This window comes from Orycteropus afer, unplaced genomic scaffold, assembly GCF_000298275.1.
Source record: "Orycteropus afer afer isolate SDZICR_OR568_19922 unplaced genomic scaffold, OryAfe1.0 scaffold00036, whole genome shotgun sequence".
Lineage (NCBI taxonomy): Eukaryota > Metazoa > Chordata > Mammalia > Tubulidentata > Orycteropodidae > Orycteropus > Orycteropus afer.
The window spans coordinates 14,335,057-14,355,801 of NW_006921623.1; the positions used below are offsets into that span (position 1 = coordinate 14,335,057).

The window sequence follows — 20,745 nt, forward strand, 5'->3', positions numbered from 1 at the left end:
TATGGAATTGTGAAAGATGAAAATTATATGGCCAGTGGTTAAAAAAAAAAGATTTAAAGCACTTTTTGATAGTGCAAAATGATCTGGAGGTGGTGTTTGACCTCCTTAAACTTCACAAGTGGGGAGAAGGATCAAGATCAACAGGCTATGGCTGATTCCTTTGAGGCAGAGGTCAGACATGCCACCACCTTCCCACCTTTTTACCAACTCTGACACCACCCATTGTCCCTTCCAACCCAAACCAAACCAAACTCACTGCCATCGAGTCGGTTCCAACTCATAGTGACCCTTCCTTGGGTTTCCGAGGCAGTATCACTACAGAAGTAGATTGCCCAACCTTCCTTCCGAGGAGTGGCTGGTGGGTTTGAGCTGCCATCCTTATGGTTAGCAGTCAAATGCTTTAGGCACTGTGCTATCAGACTCCCTTCTAAGACACACTCTAATTCTCTAGTGGGATAAATAATTCATTGCAGTGGCCACACAGAACTCGCAGAGAGTACTTGTAATTATGGGGTTTATTAAGGAAGTAACAGGTTACAAATTCAGATCAGAAACAACTCAGAATAGAGTTCTTCAATCAGGATTGCCTGTTCTCCGCCATGCTTCAGTTATGCTTCTCTCTGGCCTTGGCCTCTGCCCTGCCCAGGCAAGTGTTACAAAGTTCTTTTAGCTCTGCCAGTAGGTGCCTAGAGGGAGCTCTAGAGGTAGCAGTCTGCCTAAGGCACTTGACTGCTAACCAGAAGATTGGCGGTTCAAACCCATCAGCCACTCCTCAGAAGGAAGGTTGGGTGATCTATTTCCGTAGTGCTACCGCCTCGGAAACCCAAGGAGGGATCGCTATGAGTCATGTCCAACTTGACAGCACATAACAACAACAACAGTAGGTGCCTAGAGAGGCACCTCACTCTGCCAGCAGGCCTCCTGCCCTAAGTCACTCAGCTGTCTTGCTCCATGGGCAGGAAGCTCATTGTTCTTGTCTCAGGGTGGTCTCTTGGTTCTGCTGCCTCCGTTGCCACCGGTTCTCTGCTGCTGGTGGTGCTTCTCTCTCTCTCTCTCTCTCTGTTGACACAGCTCTCTCCCGGGTAGAGGAAGTTCAGTGCAGGGAACTCAGGACCAAAGGATGTGATCCACTCCTGGCTCTTGTTTCTTGATGGTAGTGAGATCTCCCCTTTCCGCCTCTGGGATGGCTCACTTTAAGCCTAGCAGGGTGGCAAAACTGACCAGTCCTCACATTAGGGTTCCATATACCTTGTTTGCGGGATTCTGCCCCCACAAGGGTGCTGTGTTCCTTATTTACATTATTAACAAGCACCTGCCATTTGCATAGTCCCATTTGGTAGGAGCCACAAAGACCATGGCTATAAGGATCATGCCAAATAATTCACTGCACCATAGATGGCCAATCCTGAGAGATCGCTTATTGTTATGGACTGAATTGTGCCCCTCCCTGTTGTAAATCCTACCCTTTATTATTCTTGTTGTTGCTATGTGCCCTCAAGTAGGACCCAACTCATAGTGACCCTTCCTTGAGTTCCTGTGGTGGTATCACAGGTGATACCATGGAAGTAGATTGCCCAACCTTCCTTCCAAGGAGTGGTTGGTGGGTTTGAACCGCTAGCCTTCTGGTTAGCAGTCAAATGTCATAGCCACTATGCTCTGGTAGCATAGTGGCTAAAGCACTTGACTGCTAACCAGAAGGCTGGCGGTTCAAACCCACCAGCCACTCCTCGGAAGGAAGGTTGGGCAATCCTACTTCCATAGTGATACTGCCTCGAAAACCCTAGAAGGGGTCGCTATGAGTCGGGGCCGACTCGACGGCACATAACAACAAACAACAACATTATTCTTGTGGTTATAATCCCATTTGGACATTTTCTGTTATGTTAATGAAGCATGATTAGTGTAGGATGTGTTTTTAGTTAATCTCTTGTAAGAGAGAAAAAGAGCAGGTTAGGCCAGCAGTAATGCCAGAAGAGAAATACCAAGCTCCATGAAGGTAGCCCAGAAGCACAGATAGCTCAAAGGACAAAGTCCTTCTTCCACAGCCAACAGAAAGAGAAAGAAAGCTTTGTCCTAGAGTTGGCACCCTGAATTCAGACTTGTAGCCTCAAACAGTGAGAAAATAAATTTGTTAAAACCACCTTTTATGGTATTTCAGTTATAGCAGCACTAGATAACTAAAACACTTATGAAGAAAATTGCTAAGCAACAAAGTTAGAAACAAATTAAAAATATTTACTAAGTGTCATTTTCTGGAACAGAAAAATAACGAGGGTTTTCGACTTCTTTGAGGAGATTAGAAATATGATTTTAAAAGCTAGTGAGTGATAAGACCATGTAGGAATAAACTTCATATTATTTTTAGCTATTTTAATAATTAAATGCAGCAGTGACTTTAGAAGAAAAATTATTAATTAATAGTAATTTAGCTATAAGTCGGTTGATCTTAATCAGAAAATTATAGTAATTAATAAGTTTTCTCTGAACTAATTCACTAAATTACACTTCTGCTATCTGCATAAAGAAATAAATATTTGTTTTCCTGACAACAAACTTGTTTGTGGGCCAAGAAATTTCTATCCATGTTCCAAATTTCTTAACTATGCTTTAATGTCAATATTAAGCATACTTCCTATTTGTATTGCACTTAAAGCTGCAAAAATGCTTTGAGTGATAGACACCTAACCCAGTTTTATAAATGTGGAAATTGGATCTTAGAGAGGTTAAGGGATTTGCCCATGATTACATAGCTTACATATATTTTAAGAGCTACCTCCTACAGCTATGATGCCACTTGTGAAAGAGCAATAAAGTAATAAAGTGGGTCTGTCTGGATCCATCCGAGATGATTTGATTACACTATATGTCACTGCATAGTTTTTACTAAGAGGAGTTTTCAGTGCAGGCTTCTACAAAACCCAGTTATGCCAGGATTGAAGCTTACATGTACAACTGTGTTAGTGACAATAGGCTGTTGATATTTTCATTTGAATTGACTATCTTAAAGATGTTAGCATAGATATTTTATGTGGTTTAATGTGTGTTTTTATTTTTTTTTTTTTTCCTATTTTCTCGGATTGCAGTTCTCCAGAACAAAAGGACAGGTGGCTATCTCTCCTTCAGAGGTATTTTGTCAGAATACGTATTTTTGATTTTTAACCTGTAATAAACAAATTGAGATGTTTGTAGAGACATGCCCCAAAGTATTTTCCATCTCTTCATAGAAGTTGTTCATTTGTGCTCAGAATAAGCTGTTGTTTAGATGGCACACTAGCTACCACTTACTGTAAATAATATTCTCTCATTACAAGTATTTCTTATGTTCTAGGAATGAGAACATTGAGGTCTATTGAGATCATAGAAATTAGACCATAACCACTCCCATCTCTTTCCGTTTTCTCCAACCTACTGATTGGAACCAACAATTTCCTCAATCCTGTATTAAGTTTCCATAAATGCAAGGCTTTCTGCTAGTTACTTCACAAATTAATTACTGTCTGTACCTGTGAGCATAAAGACTAAAATAATCAATTTAGGTTCATCTGTTAGTTTCATAATCCTTCCCTCCTTCTCCTTCCCCCTCCTCAAGCAATGGGGTGACTAAGATTTACATTCCACTGGGTAGCTAAATGAGAAGAAAATGACACAGTTTTTATTTGGTCTAGTGGCATTACAGCATTTGGCTGCCAACCAAAAGGTCGGCGGTTTGAACCCACCAGCTGCTCTACGGGAAAAAGATGGAACAGTCCATTTCTATGAAGATTTATAGCCTTGGAAACCCTACAGGGCGGTTCTACTCTGTCCTACTGTGAGTTGGAAGCTACTTGATGGCAGTGGGTAATGGAGTAAAGGATTATATGTGCTCCTGTATTTATCAATAAGATGCTGGGCCTAGCCAGAGAAGACAGGGAAACTTTGAGAATAAAACATTACCCCAGAGTTGCCTTAACCTGATTGTACTTCTCAAAACTTCACTTAACAAGAATTTTCCATACTTATTTGTACCCTCCTGAGATTTTCTTTAATTCTCTTTCAACCCATAATGTAATCAGACTTTGCTGAGTCTTTCTTTACAAAAAAAAAGCATATAAGTATATTGAAAATATTAGCAAAATAAATTGATTTTAAAATAAGCCATTAGCCAAATTCATCTGACTCAGTGTTGTTTTGGGTTGTTGTTGCATTTGATTAGATACATCAATCTAGAGAAAGAGAAGGACTACCCGAAGAGCATTCCCCTCAAAATCTTCGCCAAGGACATTGGGAATTGTGCCTATGTAAGTGTTTCTAAGCCAGAAAATTAAATTCCAAGTCCCTGCATAAGGCAGAACACCATGGATAAAAAGAGGGACAGTGTATATGCTGTGGAAGATAGACTATGTATGTGCTTTGGAAGGTGGGCTTTTAGAAATACCATTGTGAGTGAATGCGTTCCTGGGTGTATGCTTATCTTTGAATATATGAAAAGTTACTCTAGAGAAAATGAAGCCAAAGAAATTTATATTAACTACAGTATTTAACATTTAAACTTGGAAAGAATATTGCTGATCAAATGTCTCTTCTCTCCCTCTGGCATCAGTGTTTCTCTAGATCCTTTCAGTGGTAGCTGCAGAGGCTTGTAGTAAAGCTGTTTCCACAAAGAGGCATTTCCTATTAGTATTAAGTAGTTTTTTCCAACTTGTCACTTCTGAAGGAGAGAGTGATTTTAAGAAGTTCTTCATTCTTTGATGTTTTTAGGATTGAATCCCTCAGGTTAATAAATGAATAAGCTGGAAGAGATGACACTTTAAGAGATCATCATGTTTCTACCTCGCAGTGTTTATTATATTGGTCAAACAAAAATTAAGTCTTTAGCCCCAGTTATTATGAGTAATTTGATGACTGAAATTGCCATGCAGGGGCCAAAATGTTATCAACAGTGAGCAAGATGGAAACTTCTGAATATTTTTTTTATGACACTTTGCTGGATTGTCGTACTTCACAGCAGCTCCACATCACATAGAACAGTTTTATTTGTGTGTGGAAAAATATGTAGTGCAAAACAGTTATGTTTTGGCCAAAAGCAAAAGTTATGCAAATGATCTGACCTGCTCCCAAGTGCCAGATGTCTTTGTTAGAGGGAAATGCTCTGAGACTACAGATATCTCCTGTAGCCAAAAAAAAAAAAAAAAAAAAAAAAAAAACAGTGTATCTGCCTGCTTTGATTCAGTTATTATGGCAGTTGGTTACATTCAGATTTTTCATGGAAAATCTCAAGTCTTTTTTAGCACTTTTATTTTCAGTGAGAAAGGATTAGTTTTCCACTCTCATTTTGGAAGAGAAGACAAGAGATTTGGTCAGGTTACGAAGCCTGTTTTTAATAGCAACACTGTGAACAATTTGGAATCAGTACATTTTAAACACTTTTTTTAAAAAAAATGAAAACTCAATTAACCAGCAATTCTTGGAGACACTCTGAATGTCCACCCTTTCCATTACCTGTCCAGCATTTAACCACCTGACCCTCCAAGGGCTACTAGCAGAAAATACTGCAATGGAACAATGAATTGTAAGATTTTCACTTAACTTTATTGTTATATAATTTTATTTCTATTTATGCTACTTATTAGTGCCATTTAAGCCCTGTCTAAGGAGCTCTGGTGGCACAGTGGGGAAGTATCTGGCTGCTAACTGTAAGGTCAACAGTTCGAATCCACCAGCCACTGTGAGGGAGAAAGATGTGGCAATCTGCTTCCATAAAGGTTACAGCCTTGGAAACCCTATGAAACAGTCCTGCTTTGTCCCACAGGGTTACTATGAGTCAGAATCGACTCAGCAGAACACAACAAGCCCTGTCTATAAGGGACACAGCCCTAATAGCTGATTAATATCATATATATATTGAATAATTCTTTTTTAATAGCATAAAATTATCTTATACTTAAATAACGTCTTTTAGAATTTAATAAGCTCTGTGTACATCTCAGAATCTTGTTAACCCTTTTTCTAATTTGTTGCAAATGGTCTTTCTATTTTTCAGTAACAATTACTCAATGTAGCTTAGTACAGAGCTAGTATAGATATTCAGTGGCAGAATTGGAAATAAAATTAAGCTCCCTAAAATTTTCAGTCCTGTTTCCTAGACTCAACTCATTTTATTTAAGATTTCTAAAGAGTTCAATGACAAAATGTTAGTAGCTACAGTACTTTACACATAGAAAATCCTCAGTGAATAGTGAGCTTTTTAAATTCTAAACTTTAAATCTCTTTATAAGCAGTTCTTATTCTGATTTTACCTGAACTTTTTTTTTTTAATACCAAGCAAAGAAATAAAACCTCATACTAGATAAAGAGTATGATTTATCTCTTCCTCTCTTTTTTATTACCCACTACATTTAGGTGATACAGTTACAGAAATGATAAGCAGAGCCAGCTACGCTGATGTTTTTGAGCCATAGTCTCTTCTGAAATATATTTTGTCTTGCTTGCTTAAGTTCTTATATTTTGTGAGCCACCTATTTTTTACTTTAAGAGAAATAAACATTTTATTGAAAGGCATATTATAGAAGAGAATGAAAGTAAATTAAATCAAAGGTTTGTATTCTACTTTAGTCATGAGCTTTACTCTGTCAGTCCTTGAAATCAGGATTTTGCCTTTGGACATTCATTTGACAATAATTGTTCACTTGTTTTAAAAATTCTTCTCTTATAGCTGTATTTCTCATTTCTGTCTTTTCTACAGTCTAAAACTATAACAGTAATGAATTCAGATACAGCAAATGAAGTTATCAACATGTCTCTTCCAATGCTGGGGATAACTGTAAGTTACTGTGCTAGATGGTCTTAATTATTAACAAGAAGCTTTGATACTTTAGATTTATGTAAATATTATTTCTTCCATCATCAGACAACTGATTGTTAGAGATACAGTGCTATAGTAAACCCTTAAATCTGATTTCTTTATCAGTGAAACTTAATATATTTAAAATATGATTAAATATATATGCCCTGGGTAAATATCAATACAGAAGCAATACATCTGTATTGATTTCTAACCTATAGTATTATGTCTTAGAAAACAGTGAGTAGTTTTAAGGGTGGAAATGGAGATTAATTAGTGATGTGATTTATTTTACTTATGCTTTTTCTTTAGATAGAGTGTTCAGTGATAATCATCTCAGACTAAAAAAAAGTTCCCTTCAGTTTAATTGGGAATTGAGGCTATTTGGTTATATCTCTTCTAAGGTGCTACATCTACAGTATTTTTAGACACTACACAAAAAGAAAAGTTTTTTTATATTTTTTATTATTTTTTTTTAGATTGCTTTTCTTATTTACAATAAACTTTTAGGCAAGGGATGGGATGGGAAGGAAGTAACAAACTGAGTGGTTGATGGTGGTACCTGTCCATGTATAATATTCTCTGTAGCTGGGACCCTCCATTATATAGGCGGTACCATGATTCTTAATCAGAAGTTAAAGGCAAGCATAGGACATATTGCCAACAAGCTTGACTCTATTCTAGCTTCATTCACAACATATTTTTGTTTTATCCTTTCCTAGGAGATTCTTTAAGTCAATGTAGTTTGTATAGTTTAGTATTATAGGCATTCCCCAGGTTATGAATATCTGACTTTTGTACAGACCCACAGTTACAAGCCAACCTGTGTATGTTGTTCCTTGAGCACAAACCCAAAGACTGTGTATGAGAAGAGCCAGTGGGCATTCCCTGCACCCACTCGGACCTGACCCTGAGGCACCTAAGCCTAAAAGATTATGGCAGTGCATGGGTGCACAAGGTGGGCACCCAGAGCTGGCGCAAGCCCTGTCTAGGGCTGACAAGGCCCAGGACCCAAGTGGGAGGCTGCAGGTGCAGACCTGGCTTCTCTCCATGCATGGCTGGGCACCACTTTAGTGTTATCAGCACTTAGACAGCAACCCTGGATCCTGGCTGGCCCTGGCCAGCCCCAGCCCCAGCCCCAGCCCTAGCCCAGCCTCACCTCAGCCACATCCTTGGCCCCATACTGTGCAGCTAGAGCCTGGCTGCATCTAGATGTCAGGCTCTCAGAACAGTAGGGAGGGAGAGTTCTGGCGTGAGAAGAAGGCTGTCCCTCCCACCTCTGCCAGAGAAGGGTACAAGACTGAGCATGAGCCCACTACCCGCTCAATGAGTGGAGGGCCATGGAGTCATTACTGCCTGTGCTACTGGCAACATACAGTGGTTCATAATAACAAATGGGCAGTACTTTGCAACACACATCAAAATATTATTACTATAGTATTATGGTAAAGATGTTTTAGTGTTTCTGGAAGCATTAATATTTTTTATGTATAGAAGGGTACACTATATACTAAGACAAGGAGCACTGGTGGTACAGTGGTTAAAGCATTCAGCTTCTAACCAGAAGGTCAGTGGTTCAACCAACCACCCTCTCTGCAGGAGAAAAATGAGGCAGTCTGCTTCTGTAAAGATTTACAGCCTTGGAGACCCTATGGGGCAGTTCTACTCTGTCCTGTAGAGTCCCTAGCAGTTGATATCAACTCAAAGGCAGTGGGGTTTTTGGTTTTATATACTAAGACAAACATTTGACTAACTGATGTGTTAGATACATCAGATTGTACCTAACTAGATACAGATTATACCTAACTGTTCCAACTTATGTACCAATTTGACTAAAAGACACTTAGGAAAATAATGTGTTCATAATCCAAGGACTGCCTTTGTTTCAAGTGGGATTTTTAATGTTGCTGGTTTATATTTCTGCTGGTGAGCAGTTTCATTATTTACTATGACTGGATCTGTTCTCTAGGCAGAATTCTTCTTTTCTCTGTCCCCAAGACTAGACTTCCCCATAACTACAGCCATTCTAGACTGTGCCAGCTACCTATCTTCTCTTCCTGTCTCCTCAAAGCCTTTTGGTCATTCTTCCGCTCAGAAGCAGCTCAGCTAATGATTAGCCTTCTGCTTTCTTCAGTCATAAACATAGCAGTGTTTATAGCTTTCTGGGAGAGAAGATTGTCTTTTCAGGGGCATGTTCGAGGTTATAGCCAACATGCTCTGAAAATCTGGAGCCATAGTCAAAGTCAGGACTTCAAGGAAGAGATTAGTCTTTTAGAAAACCAGGAAATTTAGTCTTCCTTCGTGAAAGATCATAGATGTGATTTCATATTCTGTGGGTTACTCATATAGTGAAGGTCTGATTCTGTTGTAGTTTATGGCTCTTTAGCCATCGCTAAGGGAAAAAGCAGGATTCCCGAGTACTCTGCTGGGAACAGGGAAAGTTACAGGAATCAGCACTGCCATCTTCGAAAACCATAAGCATCGCTGGAAACCTGAATAGCATTTATATTGTCCCCATTTTTTTCTTTGTGAAAAGTGACATGCCCCCCCAAAAATGTTCTATCATTCAAGTACTGAATATGAAAAATTTATGATAACTTTTCATTCTTTATCTCCAAGGGTTCTGAGAGAGATTACCAATTATGGGTCAATTCTGGCAAAGAAGAGGCACCATACCCACTTATTGGTAAGTTTCTGGGAAAACTTAAGATAGAATTGATTGTATTTTAATTATAATTCTAAGTATCTTAGAGAATTAATCATATAGTCCTAAGCTTAAATACAAGTTAAATCTCATAAAATATTCTTTCATTCATTTAATAAATATCTATCAAACATTTATGTGTGAGATAAATAACACCTCTTCACTCAAGTAGCTAATGGTATGGATGAGAATAAGTTTTCCTCTTTGCTTTTTCACTTTACAGACAGATCTTTCTTTCCAAACATTATTTTCTTTTTCTCTATATGAAAGCAATATGGTATTTATTTACCATACCTTTATATTTCATATTCTGTTCTTGAATTTCTTGGTACCTTTCCTACCTACTATATTGTCTCTATGGAAGACCATCTATTATAATTCCATCATGCCTTTTAATCTGTCAATGAATGTTTATTTAACACCTGTCCTGTATCCACACTTTCCTAGGCAGCATAAAACAAAAATGAAATAAAGCAATTTGAATTCCTAAAATTAGTCACTGACCAACTTGCTATCTAACTGTTTTTGTTGTTATTATGTGCCGTCGAGTCGGACCTGACTCTTAGTGACCCCTCCTTGAGTTTCCGAGGCAGTATAACTACGGAAGTAGATTGCCCAACCTTCCTTCTGAGGAGTGGCTGGTGGGTTTGAACCACCAGCCTTCTGGTTAGCAGTCAGGTGCCTTAGGCACTACACTACCAGAACTCCTGCCATTTAACTACTACTTTACTAACTAACTAACTTTGCTTTTTCTCTAGCCATATTTTCTAGCATATGTTCTTAAGGAGTTGTTGGTGAATAGGTTACACCTTCCTCCCCTGAATGTAGCTATTAGAATTACTTAGCTAAAAAATCCTTCTGGGTTGGTAAATTCATTGACTATGGTTAACAGAAACAGAGTAATTACAGTTAGAGACAATGTCTTAGCAGATCTTGAGATGATGGGGTGGTGGTGGTGATTTAACAATTTTAAAGTGCTTATTGTCTGCCACTAGGGTCACTATGAGTTGGAATCGACTCAGTGGCAGTAGGTTTGGTTTTGTTCTGGTTTTACTATCTGCCAGACATTGTGCAAAGCATCATATACATTATCTCTTGTAACCCTTTGAGTTACATGTGAGGTCACCACTGTGTATTTCAGTATGTTCTGAGTGATCTAAGTCATCTGAACACCAAACTTTTCTACAAAATGTATATCTTCAGCCTTAAATATAGCAAGTGAGCACATCCATAGCTGAGGACAAAATTCAACAGTTGAGTTTTTTTTTTTTTTCAATATTGTCATTTTTTAAAAGTTAATAATCAATAATTAAAGTTGTGATTAAAGGTTAAATACATGCTTTAAAACAATTGGCTAATTGTTTAAATTGTTTAAAACAAATATACTAATTGAATCACAACTATATAGATGGTAACATTTATACTTAAAATAGCTTTAATTAACCACCCTCCCCCTCACTAAATAACCATGGGGTCACATGGTTGTTATTTGGCAGCAGTTCTTCATTGTACATTTTAATGTGCCTTGCAGTCCTCAGTTGTCAATTAGCTGCTGGTTATTCTGACAGATTTATTTTACTTTATTGCTGTCGTAGAAGCCTTTATTTTCGGGCAGAGGTGGGGTGCTGTATCTGGAGGTTGATGTAGTACTTGATATTAACAGAACTTCAACATTGTGTGCCTAGGCCGAGTAAAAAGGAAGAGTAAGCATTCACTGACTTACATTCAATGGTAAATCAAAAGAAAGGGAACTTATTCTTTATACTTAAAAACTTAGATCTATACCACAGTGGTCTTTATGGGATATATTAAGACTTAGAGCCCAAGAAAGCAAAAATATAATGTGGCAGTCAATGTCCAGGATTTTGTTTTCCCAGTTGGCAAATACCTTTTTGTGTCATTCCTGTGGGGAGTTCTGGTAGCATGGTGCCTAAGGCACTTGGCTGCTAATCAGAAGGCTGGAGGTTCAAACCCACCAGCCACTCCTTGGAAGGAAGGTTGGGCAGTCTACTTCCATAGTGATACTGCCTCAGAAACCAAGGAGGGGTCGTTCTGAGTCAGGTCCAACTCAACGGCACATAACAACAACAACAATCAGTCTTCTTTCTGATTGTTGCCTATGAATACCAACCTCAGAGGCAGCAGTGGGAGGGAAGAATAAAATCAAACAAACTGATCCCAATGCTCTTGAGTAGCTTTTATTATATAACTAATAAAAAAAATAATGAAATATCTTTTTCAGATAGACATCTTGTGTTACTAATAGTAATAAGAGTTCTTTGTCCCTATTATTTAAGTAATATTAACCACTAATGTTTATTTATTTGATCTTTATGATCCTGTCTGATAAACCAACACCAAACCTACTGCTGTCAAGTCAATTCCAACTCATAGCAATCCTTTAGGACAGGGGAGGACTGCCCTATAGGGTTTCCAAGGCTATAAATCTTTACAGAAGCAGACTGCCTCATCTTTGTCCCTCTGACTATCTGGTAAGTTTGTACTACTGATGTTTTGGTTAGCAGCCAAATGCTTTAACCATTACACCACCAGAGCTCCTGCCCTGTATGATGGGTAAGGTAAATATTTTAAATCATGGATTTGAGGCCGAGAGAGTTCAAAGATTTGATGGAGACTTACAGATCTAGTTAAAGGAGAAACTAGAATATCTTTAAATAGATATTAAAATATACATATGAATATATATATATATATTTAAATGTATACCTCCCAGCTACATAATTAGATGCAAACAAGAAAAAGTCAACATTACGCAACTCAAAAACTGATCTATACATTCCAAACAAGATATTTTTTAAAAAAGAATTTCTTTCCCTTCCTTTTTCTTTTTCCCTTGAAATGACTTCAGTAGGGCCAGCCACCTGCCTTATGCAGTGGTCTCCAGCTATAAGCATGTACATGGTGATCAGTCATTCAGCACAAGGACTCTTTATGTCACACAACTCCCAGACACAGACTGCAGTGCATTCCAGTGTGTGGCCTGCATGCTCACTGTAAGGTAGGTCTGATCACACCCGTCAGCCTGAAGTAGCCACATAGATTTTTCTCTTTGTAGGTCATGAATATCCCTATGGAATTAAAATGAGCCATCTTCGAGACACAGTGCTCCTCACGCAGGGATCAAAGGACTCCGCTACTCCTGGCAACCTCCAAGAGCCCTTCCTCATGGAACAGCTGCCCCGAGAGATGCAGTGCCAGTTCATCCTGAAGCCCAGCCACCTGGCTGCTGCCCAGCACCTGAGTGGTGAGTTGCTTCTCCTTCACAGAGCCTTCTTTCAGCAAAAGTTCTCATTCCTGAAAACAAACAAAGGCAAAGACCCGCGCTTCTAGCCAGATGAGGTACTTTTTGTTTTGAATTTGCTAACTGTTTTGAAAGGAAAGATGGAGTTTTAGAAGGAGATGGCTTTATAAATCAGCAGTGGGTGTGACTGACTTGTAATCAGCAGCTAGTGGCAGAACAGTCTGGCCTTCTTTCTTCACTATTCTTTCTCCTTTAAGCCCAATGCAGAGTCAAAGGCACCATCAATGCTGCAGGTGCTTCAATGCTTCCTTTGTACTGTGATATGCTCCATTGTGTGCCCCCCTAAATGGTCATGTTATAAAAAGAAGGCTGTCAATGATGGGTGTCAGGACACCATGGTGCCCTACCTGGATCTTGGTACTGATAAGTATGTGAAGATGAAAATGCTTTCCACAGAAGCCTCTCCATGGCCTACTAATCTAATCTGAATTCCTTGGGAATGTCATGCTTCTTACCCATTCCGTAATAAAGACTCTGGGATGATAAAAAGTGATGCTCAGCATAGGAAGGCCATCAACGGACCTAACCCAGGTTTGAGCATTAAACCCTCAGTCTCAAAGATTCTATGAGAAACAGAAGAAAATGGATGCCAAAAAGTGTAAATGGAATATAGATGCTGAATTTCTACTGTTGCCTTTTGTCAGTTGAACCAACTGGGAGGTCCAATTAACAAACACTTTGCCTTTTGTAAGTGAGCAAACCCCAGTAGTCATAAATGTAAAGGGGTGGTGTGGATCTTAAGAGATCACTGAGGCTATCTCCCTGTCACATAATATGACAGGTGCTGGAAAGATTATTGGCATCATCTTCACAGCCTAAACTGCTTCATATGTGTGCGACCCAGTTGATATAGCATTCATGAAAAAGTAGCTCATATGTTTTTAATCTCATTGCAGAATAACTCTAAATTTTAAGAAAAATGTGTACATAGCTATCCAAACTTAGAGAGATAAACCAAATCGGCATCTACACTCATACAATTTTTTCTTGCTTTAAGTGTTAATACACACCAAAGTTCTTTTAAATAGAGCCTCCTCTAATGCGTTTAATTTTATACTAATTTCTGAAACAACTGCAACAACAGCAGAAAACTTTTTCCCTCTGTACCTCACTGATTCAAGATTTTGACATTTTATTGTACAAAAGCATCTGTTATCTGCCTGCTTTCCTCTTCAGCCAGTCTTTGCTCATTATATCTTTCCTCCCTAGAAGCCAAACATGTTCTGTCTCCCTCCAACCTACTGAACTTTATCCATTAGTCCCCACCTATCTGTCTTCCTTTCTTATCCAATTTAGATTCCATGGTTATCATGATAGTCCCTCTCTTGCAGATAACCTCAGCTTCTTTGACCCTCTTTCCATCCTTCCCAGACACCTAGTAAAATCTCATCTCTGGAATGAACTCTGAGCATTACTAGAGGAAATCATACAGCAGCAGGGCAGGTTGGTATTACTATAAACTCATAATAACCAACCTCAAGTGGTCCATATTGGCTGGGCAGTCTCACTTTGTTTCTCTAAGTTGTTTTCCCTCTCCGAGTCAACTTTTTCATTCTCATCCCTTCACATGTGCACACCCAACTCAGTCACTTTCTGTTGAGGACATTGACTCAAACTTTATAGTTTGTTGATGTCATTAGTCAGAGATACCCTTATCTTGCCAGCACCAGCTGTAGAAACTTACCTGCATATACACCAGTCATCTTCTCTCCAATAATGACAAATTGAGCTTTTGGACTCCAAAGCTGTTTACTCACGTCTTGGGCCATTTTGAAAGGTCATTACAAAGATGCCAATAGTTTTCATCAGTCCACTAAAAGGAAGATAAGGCAATCTACTTCCGTAGTGATACTGCCTCGGAAACTCAAGGAGGGGTCGCTATGAGTCAGGTCCAACTTGATGGCATATAACAACAACAACAAGAAGACATGAGCTTCAGGAAAGTAGGAATTTTGATTCTTTTGTGCACTGTTCCTAGCACCTGGAACAGTGCCTGGCATATTTAGATAAGTACTCAATAAATATTTGTTGATTGAATGTATGAGTGAATAGGTCTGTTGTTACTGCTCATACAAGAAAGATACAAGGAAGCAGTGCCTTTATAATTAGGCTGAGGAGAATAATATTCTCCTACTCTTCTACCTTAATCTCTTTTTTTTTTTTTTTTTTTTTCAAAACATTTCTCTTGGTCCCTTGTCAATGTTAATTAATTTGACCAATAATCAAAGGTCAGGAATCCTAAGGATTTTACACAGATTTACCAATGACTTGTTCAATTAACTTACAGGCATCTTCTGCTTAGTTTCTCCCTACTGAAACTTAGGATAATATAGTGGTTCTGGCTATAGATGATCCATGTTAAATGGGATCAGAGGTGGAGTAACTGTAGACCAATGGTGAGAAAGCCTAGCTGAGCATCAGAATCACCTGTGAAACAGTTTGTAGTTTATTTTTGTTTTGTTAAGTCTTCTCTTAAGATCACTGATTTAGATCAGGGCTTGGCAAATTTTTCCTAGAAAGGGCCAGATACTAAAACTTTCAGACCAAGAGAAAAAATCCAAAGGTATTATGTAGATGCTTATATAACAAGAGAGAAAAAAAAAAAAAATTCCACCAATGTTTTTTATTGATGAAATTCAAAAATAATAATAGAGTAAAATTTCAAGTAATACAGATCCCCTAATGATAAGAATTGATTTTTTTTTTTTTTTTGGTGTAATATTTTGCTTAATTGAGGTTTGAAGTTGGTGTTCCCTGTCCTCAACATTGATTATAAATATTCTGATCTATAATGAGATTTTTTTATATTTCATCTTTGAAAATGTCTTTTCACACAGATAAAAAAGCAAACCCACTGCTGTCAAGTCAATGCTGACTCCTGGTGACCCCATAGAACATAGTAGAACTGCTCCTAGGGTTTCCAACACTGTAACCTTTACGGAAGCAGACTGCCTCATCTTTCTCCCATAGAATGGCTGGTGGGTTAAAACAGCAGGCCTTTTGGTTAGCAGTCAAGCACTTAACCACAAGACCACCAGGGTTCCTTCTTCACACAGATAGATAACTGTCAGATACTAGTAGCATTCTATAAGCATAATTTTAATTGAACATATTCTCCTCTGGAAGCCTTTTATAGATTCCTTTCAGAGTTTTTTCTCTTGATATTTGCCTTTTAGCATGCCATTTCATTGCCAATTAATCACTTCCAATTGAAAGTTAGGTGGAAGCTCCTCAATGGCACAGTTAAATGTTAAATGGCTTTTGAAATATAGGATCTTCTTTGCATTTGCATGAGGTCGATAAAACACTGCTGAAACTGTAGTTTGAGCTCAGAAAAGATATCTGCTGCAACTTTGTGTGAGAATGGAGATCTTGCTTCTTATTTTAACTTTTGAAAACAGGAAGTGTAGAAAGCAGCTAGCTTCTCACGTTATTTATGATTAAACATTACTTGTTGTCAAAATGACTTAACTATAGTAAAGTCAGGAGCTCTGGTAGCCTAGTGCCTAAGGCACTTGACTGCTAACCAGAAGGCTGGCGGTTCAAACCCACCAGCCACTCCTCAGAAGGAAGATGGGGCAACTTACTTCCATAGTGATACTGCCTCGGAAACCCGAGGAGGGGTCGCTGTGAGTCGGGTCCAACTCGACGGCACATAACAATAACAACATAGTAAAGTCTGGGAGCTCTGGTAGCATAGTGCCTAAGACACTTGACTGCTAACCAGAAAGCTGGTTGTTCAAACCCACCAGCCACTCCTCGGAAGGAAGGTTGGGCAGTCTACCTCTGTAGTGATACCGCCTTGGAAACCCAAGGAGGGGTCACTGTGAGTCGGGTTCGACTCGATGGCACATAACAACAACATAGTAAAGTCTTATAAATAAGTATCTTTAGGTTGAGTTTATTAGAAATATTATCAGTTGGCAGCAAAAACTAATATCCAAAAGACCAGACTTACTAGTCTAATAGAGACTAGTGACACCCCTGAGACTATGGGCCCTAGTCACCCTTCAGGCCTGGAATTGAACTCACTCCAGTGGCTTTCAGCCAAATAGTAGATAGGTATATATAAGGTGAACATTTACACCACGTAGGTTCACTCCTTAGAAAAATCAATCATGAGGGATCAATGGGCATTATTTGCACAGAAAGATAGCTTAGAGGGCAGGAATGCATAGGAAAGAAGGACACAGGGAAAAGGGAAAAGAGCTGTTACATTATGAGGATTGCAATCAATGTCATGAAACAAAATGTGTATGAACTATTATATGGAAAGTGAATTTCCTCTATGAACTTTCACCGAAATCACAATTGAAAAAAAAAAAAAAACAAAACTAATGTCCAGAGCCATTCAGTGTTCAGTAATAGTGGTTGAAAGGGGTTCTTCTTGTTTATAAAAATTTTAATTTCAGCCTGAACTCAAAAAAATCACAATAAAACTTTACCACTGTTAAGCCACTGACCTTCTGTATGATACCAGAAGTCACCTTGAGGCTTAGGTCATTGTAACTCATCCTTGGGGTGATTGGTCCCAGTGAGAAGCTCTGTGCTAATTAGAGATTCAGGCTACCAAAATAAAAACCAATCTCACTGCCGAAGAGTCAGTTAACTTATAGGGACTCCTCCTAGGGTTTCTGTGATGTTATCTCTATGGAAGTAGATTGCCCAGTCTTTCTTCCAAGGAGTGGCTGGTGGGTTTGAACCATCAGCCTTCCGGTAAGCAGTCACATACCTTATGCACTACACCACCAGAGATATTCAGAGATCTGATCTCAAAATCCACCTCAAATAAATACTACTATTCTGCTTAACTTGAAGCACTTTATTCTTTCTGTCATGGCTAAGAAATTGTTCTTTGATCCTTCAGACAAATAGTTGCCCCTTCTCTACCTCCAGAACATATTACAAATCTGTAGTGTAAAGGCTGGCAGTTCAAAGCATCAGCCACTCCTCGAAAGGAAGATTGGGCAATCTACTTCTGTAGAAATACTGCCTCGGAAGCCCAAGGTGGGGTCGCTATGAGTCAACTTGACAGCAGTGAGGTTTTTTGTTTTTGTTTTCTTTGGTGTAAAAGGAGCTCTGGTGGCTTACTGCATAAGGCATTTGACTACTAACCAGAAAGCTGGCAGTTCAAACCCACCAGCTACTCTGTGGAAGGAAGACTGGACGATCTGCTTCCGTAAAGGTTTATCACCTTGGAAACCCTAAGGAGGTCACTATGAATCGTAATCAGCTCGATGGCAGTGAATTTTGTTGTTGTTGTTTAGTGTAATACAGAAAAAAATACATTCTGATTCTTTGTTTACCTATCTACCTTTTTCATTAGAATATTTATGAGCTTCTCAAGGCCTGGGATCTCATCCTTCTTCTATCTCCAGAGCTGAATCTCAGGTGTAGAAAAGAGCAGAAGTTAAGTGAAAGATTGAATGACTTATTCATACCCAGTATAGGAAAATTTTAGTGAGGCAGAAGAGTCCTGGATTTGATATGGGATTGGTTGTGGGTGGAGTCTGAAGCACCCATTGGGTTCTAGCCTGAACTGAACTCAACTCCCAGTTCTCTTTCCACAGCTAATGCACCTTCCTCTTGTACTTCAACCTCAGAACTAGCCTAAAACTGGACTGAACTTTGATGGTAAATGGTAAAATATGGGACCCATCTTTGTTCTGCCTGTTTGCCCTATCATTGCAGTATTCTATATGCATTTCCTACCCTGGGGAGGGAAAACAATTCTTAATTTGGGGAATTGTAAGGCCAGAATAGAATTTCCAGTTAAAGTTTTAGGTCTTGTGATTGTTATTCTATATATATAAATTTTAGAAACTGTACTTTTTAATATACAGTTCCCTAGTTTAAGCATAGAAGCTCCGGTAGCATAGTGGCTAAAGCATTTGACTGCTAACCAGAAGGCTGGTGGTTCAAACGGTTCAAACCCACCAGCCACTCCTCGGAAGGAAGGTTGGGCAATCCTACTTCCGTAGTGATACTGCCTCGGAAACCGAAGGAGGGGTTGCTATGAGTCGGGGCCGACTCGACGGCACATAACAACAACAACAAGAAGTTTAAGCATAAAGAAACATTAGCCTGAATCTTGCCAAGGTTGTTTAGGAAAGCTAGATTAAAAATAATTAATTAATTAATTAATTAATTAAAGCTAGAATTTAGTTGTTTTATGTTTACATCATCCTTATATTTTCTTATGGCAATAGTGTGTTTTTTCATCAGCCTTTGACATTTAGGAAGTTTAAGTTATGCATTAAAAGCTCTGCAAGAAAGTAAACTTGAATGAATTTTTTTCTCAGTCCCAGAGGGAATATGAACTTTCAAATTGAATGCTGAGCCTAACAAAAGGCACAGCTAAGTCTGAAAGTATTTATGATAAAGTACAGGACTCAATTCCTACTTTATCCTCTGTCTACACTCAAAGGAAACCTGGGTATATAACTTTATGATAAAGCATTCTTACAAAGTGTGTGAAAGCTAAACAATCAAATAAATCTGATAGTGTTAGAAACCTGAGTGCATACAGCTACTCACCATGTACATAAAGTCTTGATGTACATATTAAACGTTTGCACAGATTGACATTGCTAGACATACAGGAACCCCCTCCTGGATTTAAGAATGAGCTTGGTTTCTGTTCTGGATAGCTAGTGCCTCTCTGACAAGAATATACCACAAATGGGATGGCTTGAACAAACAGGAGTTTATTCTCTTACAGTTCAGGAGGTTAGAAGTCCAAGTTCAAAGTGCCAGGCTCTAGGGGCTGGGTGAAAGCCCTTCAACCTTGGGCTTCAGCTCTGCCTCTTGCTCCTGCCCCACTGAAGCTAGAGGCATCTCTTCACTCAGGCAGCTACTGGCTGCTGAAGCTGACAAGCCCAAGATCAACAAATAAAAAGGTACAGTCCCGATGTTACCACACAGCAGGCCGTTAATTCAAGTCCATTGAAAGTCCCAAGGTCAGCAGAGCATGGCAGGCTGCTGAACAAAGACACAGCCACATGTAGGGTTCAAGTGTACCATAAGCTAGAGACCATTCCCAAAGCTGTTTCTTATATGCGGGAAGCAGACAACATCCCTAAAGCAGCTACTCAGTTGCTTGTGGTAGGTTCCACCATGGAATTGATTGCCATTCTCATCACGGGGAATAACTACCACCAGCTGCCCACCCACTCAACCAGGCCCAGCCAAGGTGACACATAAACTTAACCACAGTTTCCTTTTCTGTTTTTGAATGTGGTGGAGGTTCAGAATGTCATGGCAGGAAAAAAGTGTTTCAGTTAAGCAGAGTACTGGTATCCTTCATGACTGTATACCTTCTGAAGGCTGTTAAACCAGATGGGGAGTGGGCTTAGGGAAAGGATCCTCTTTGTAAGCAGGAGATTGGTGTCCTGGCACCTTTAGACATTGTGGATGGGGGAATTTATCAAGATTGTTGTGCCTATGCCCTGCACGGTGTAGTACTTTTCATACATTAGCTTGCTTAATACTTTTATTGAGCCTTTGAGGGGTAGGTGATATCATTTACATTTTAAAGTTGAGGAAACAGATTGAAAAAAGTTAAAAGTAACTTGCCATTATGTGACTAAGACAAGAGTCTAACCAGACTTCTGACTCCAGAGCCTAAGTGTGTATGCATTGACGATGTACTTGCTTGTAAAGAGAAGTGGTAAAATGTTACTTACCGTATTTATTTATCTTCCCACAACTTGGCTTCTTTATTATTGGATTTAAGTTGATTATTCAGAGGAAACAAAATGCAAAGGTGCGTTAGAGCCAAACAATATTAAAAGACTAGTTTGAAATTAGTGTTTGAGACTGCTGACCATACTGTTCTTGAAAAACTCCTTCAACACGCTATTGTTGGGCAACGTTGGGTGGCTAAATGTCATCTATGGA

The 20,745-nt window shown here is 39.0% G+C and overlaps 1 protein-coding gene across 1 annotated transcript in view; it reads left to right on the plus strand.

Annotated features, from left to right (window-relative positions):
• ARHGAP20 (Rho GTPase activating protein 20) overlaps positions 1 to 20,745 on the plus strand; it is a 170,236-nt gene that overhangs the window by 122,890 nt on the left and 26,601 nt on the right. The window contains exons 5-9 of the mRNA XM_007936564.2: positions 3,084 to 3,125; positions 4,193 to 4,277; positions 6,722 to 6,799; positions 9,440 to 9,506; positions 12,601 to 12,789. Of these exons, the coding sequence (XP_007934755.1) occupies positions 3,084 to 3,125; positions 4,193 to 4,277; positions 6,722 to 6,799; positions 9,440 to 9,506; positions 12,601 to 12,789 (461 nt within the window). The remainder of the gene's footprint in view (positions 1 to 3,083; positions 3,126 to 4,192; positions 4,278 to 6,721; positions 6,800 to 9,439; positions 9,507 to 12,600; positions 12,790 to 20,745) is intronic.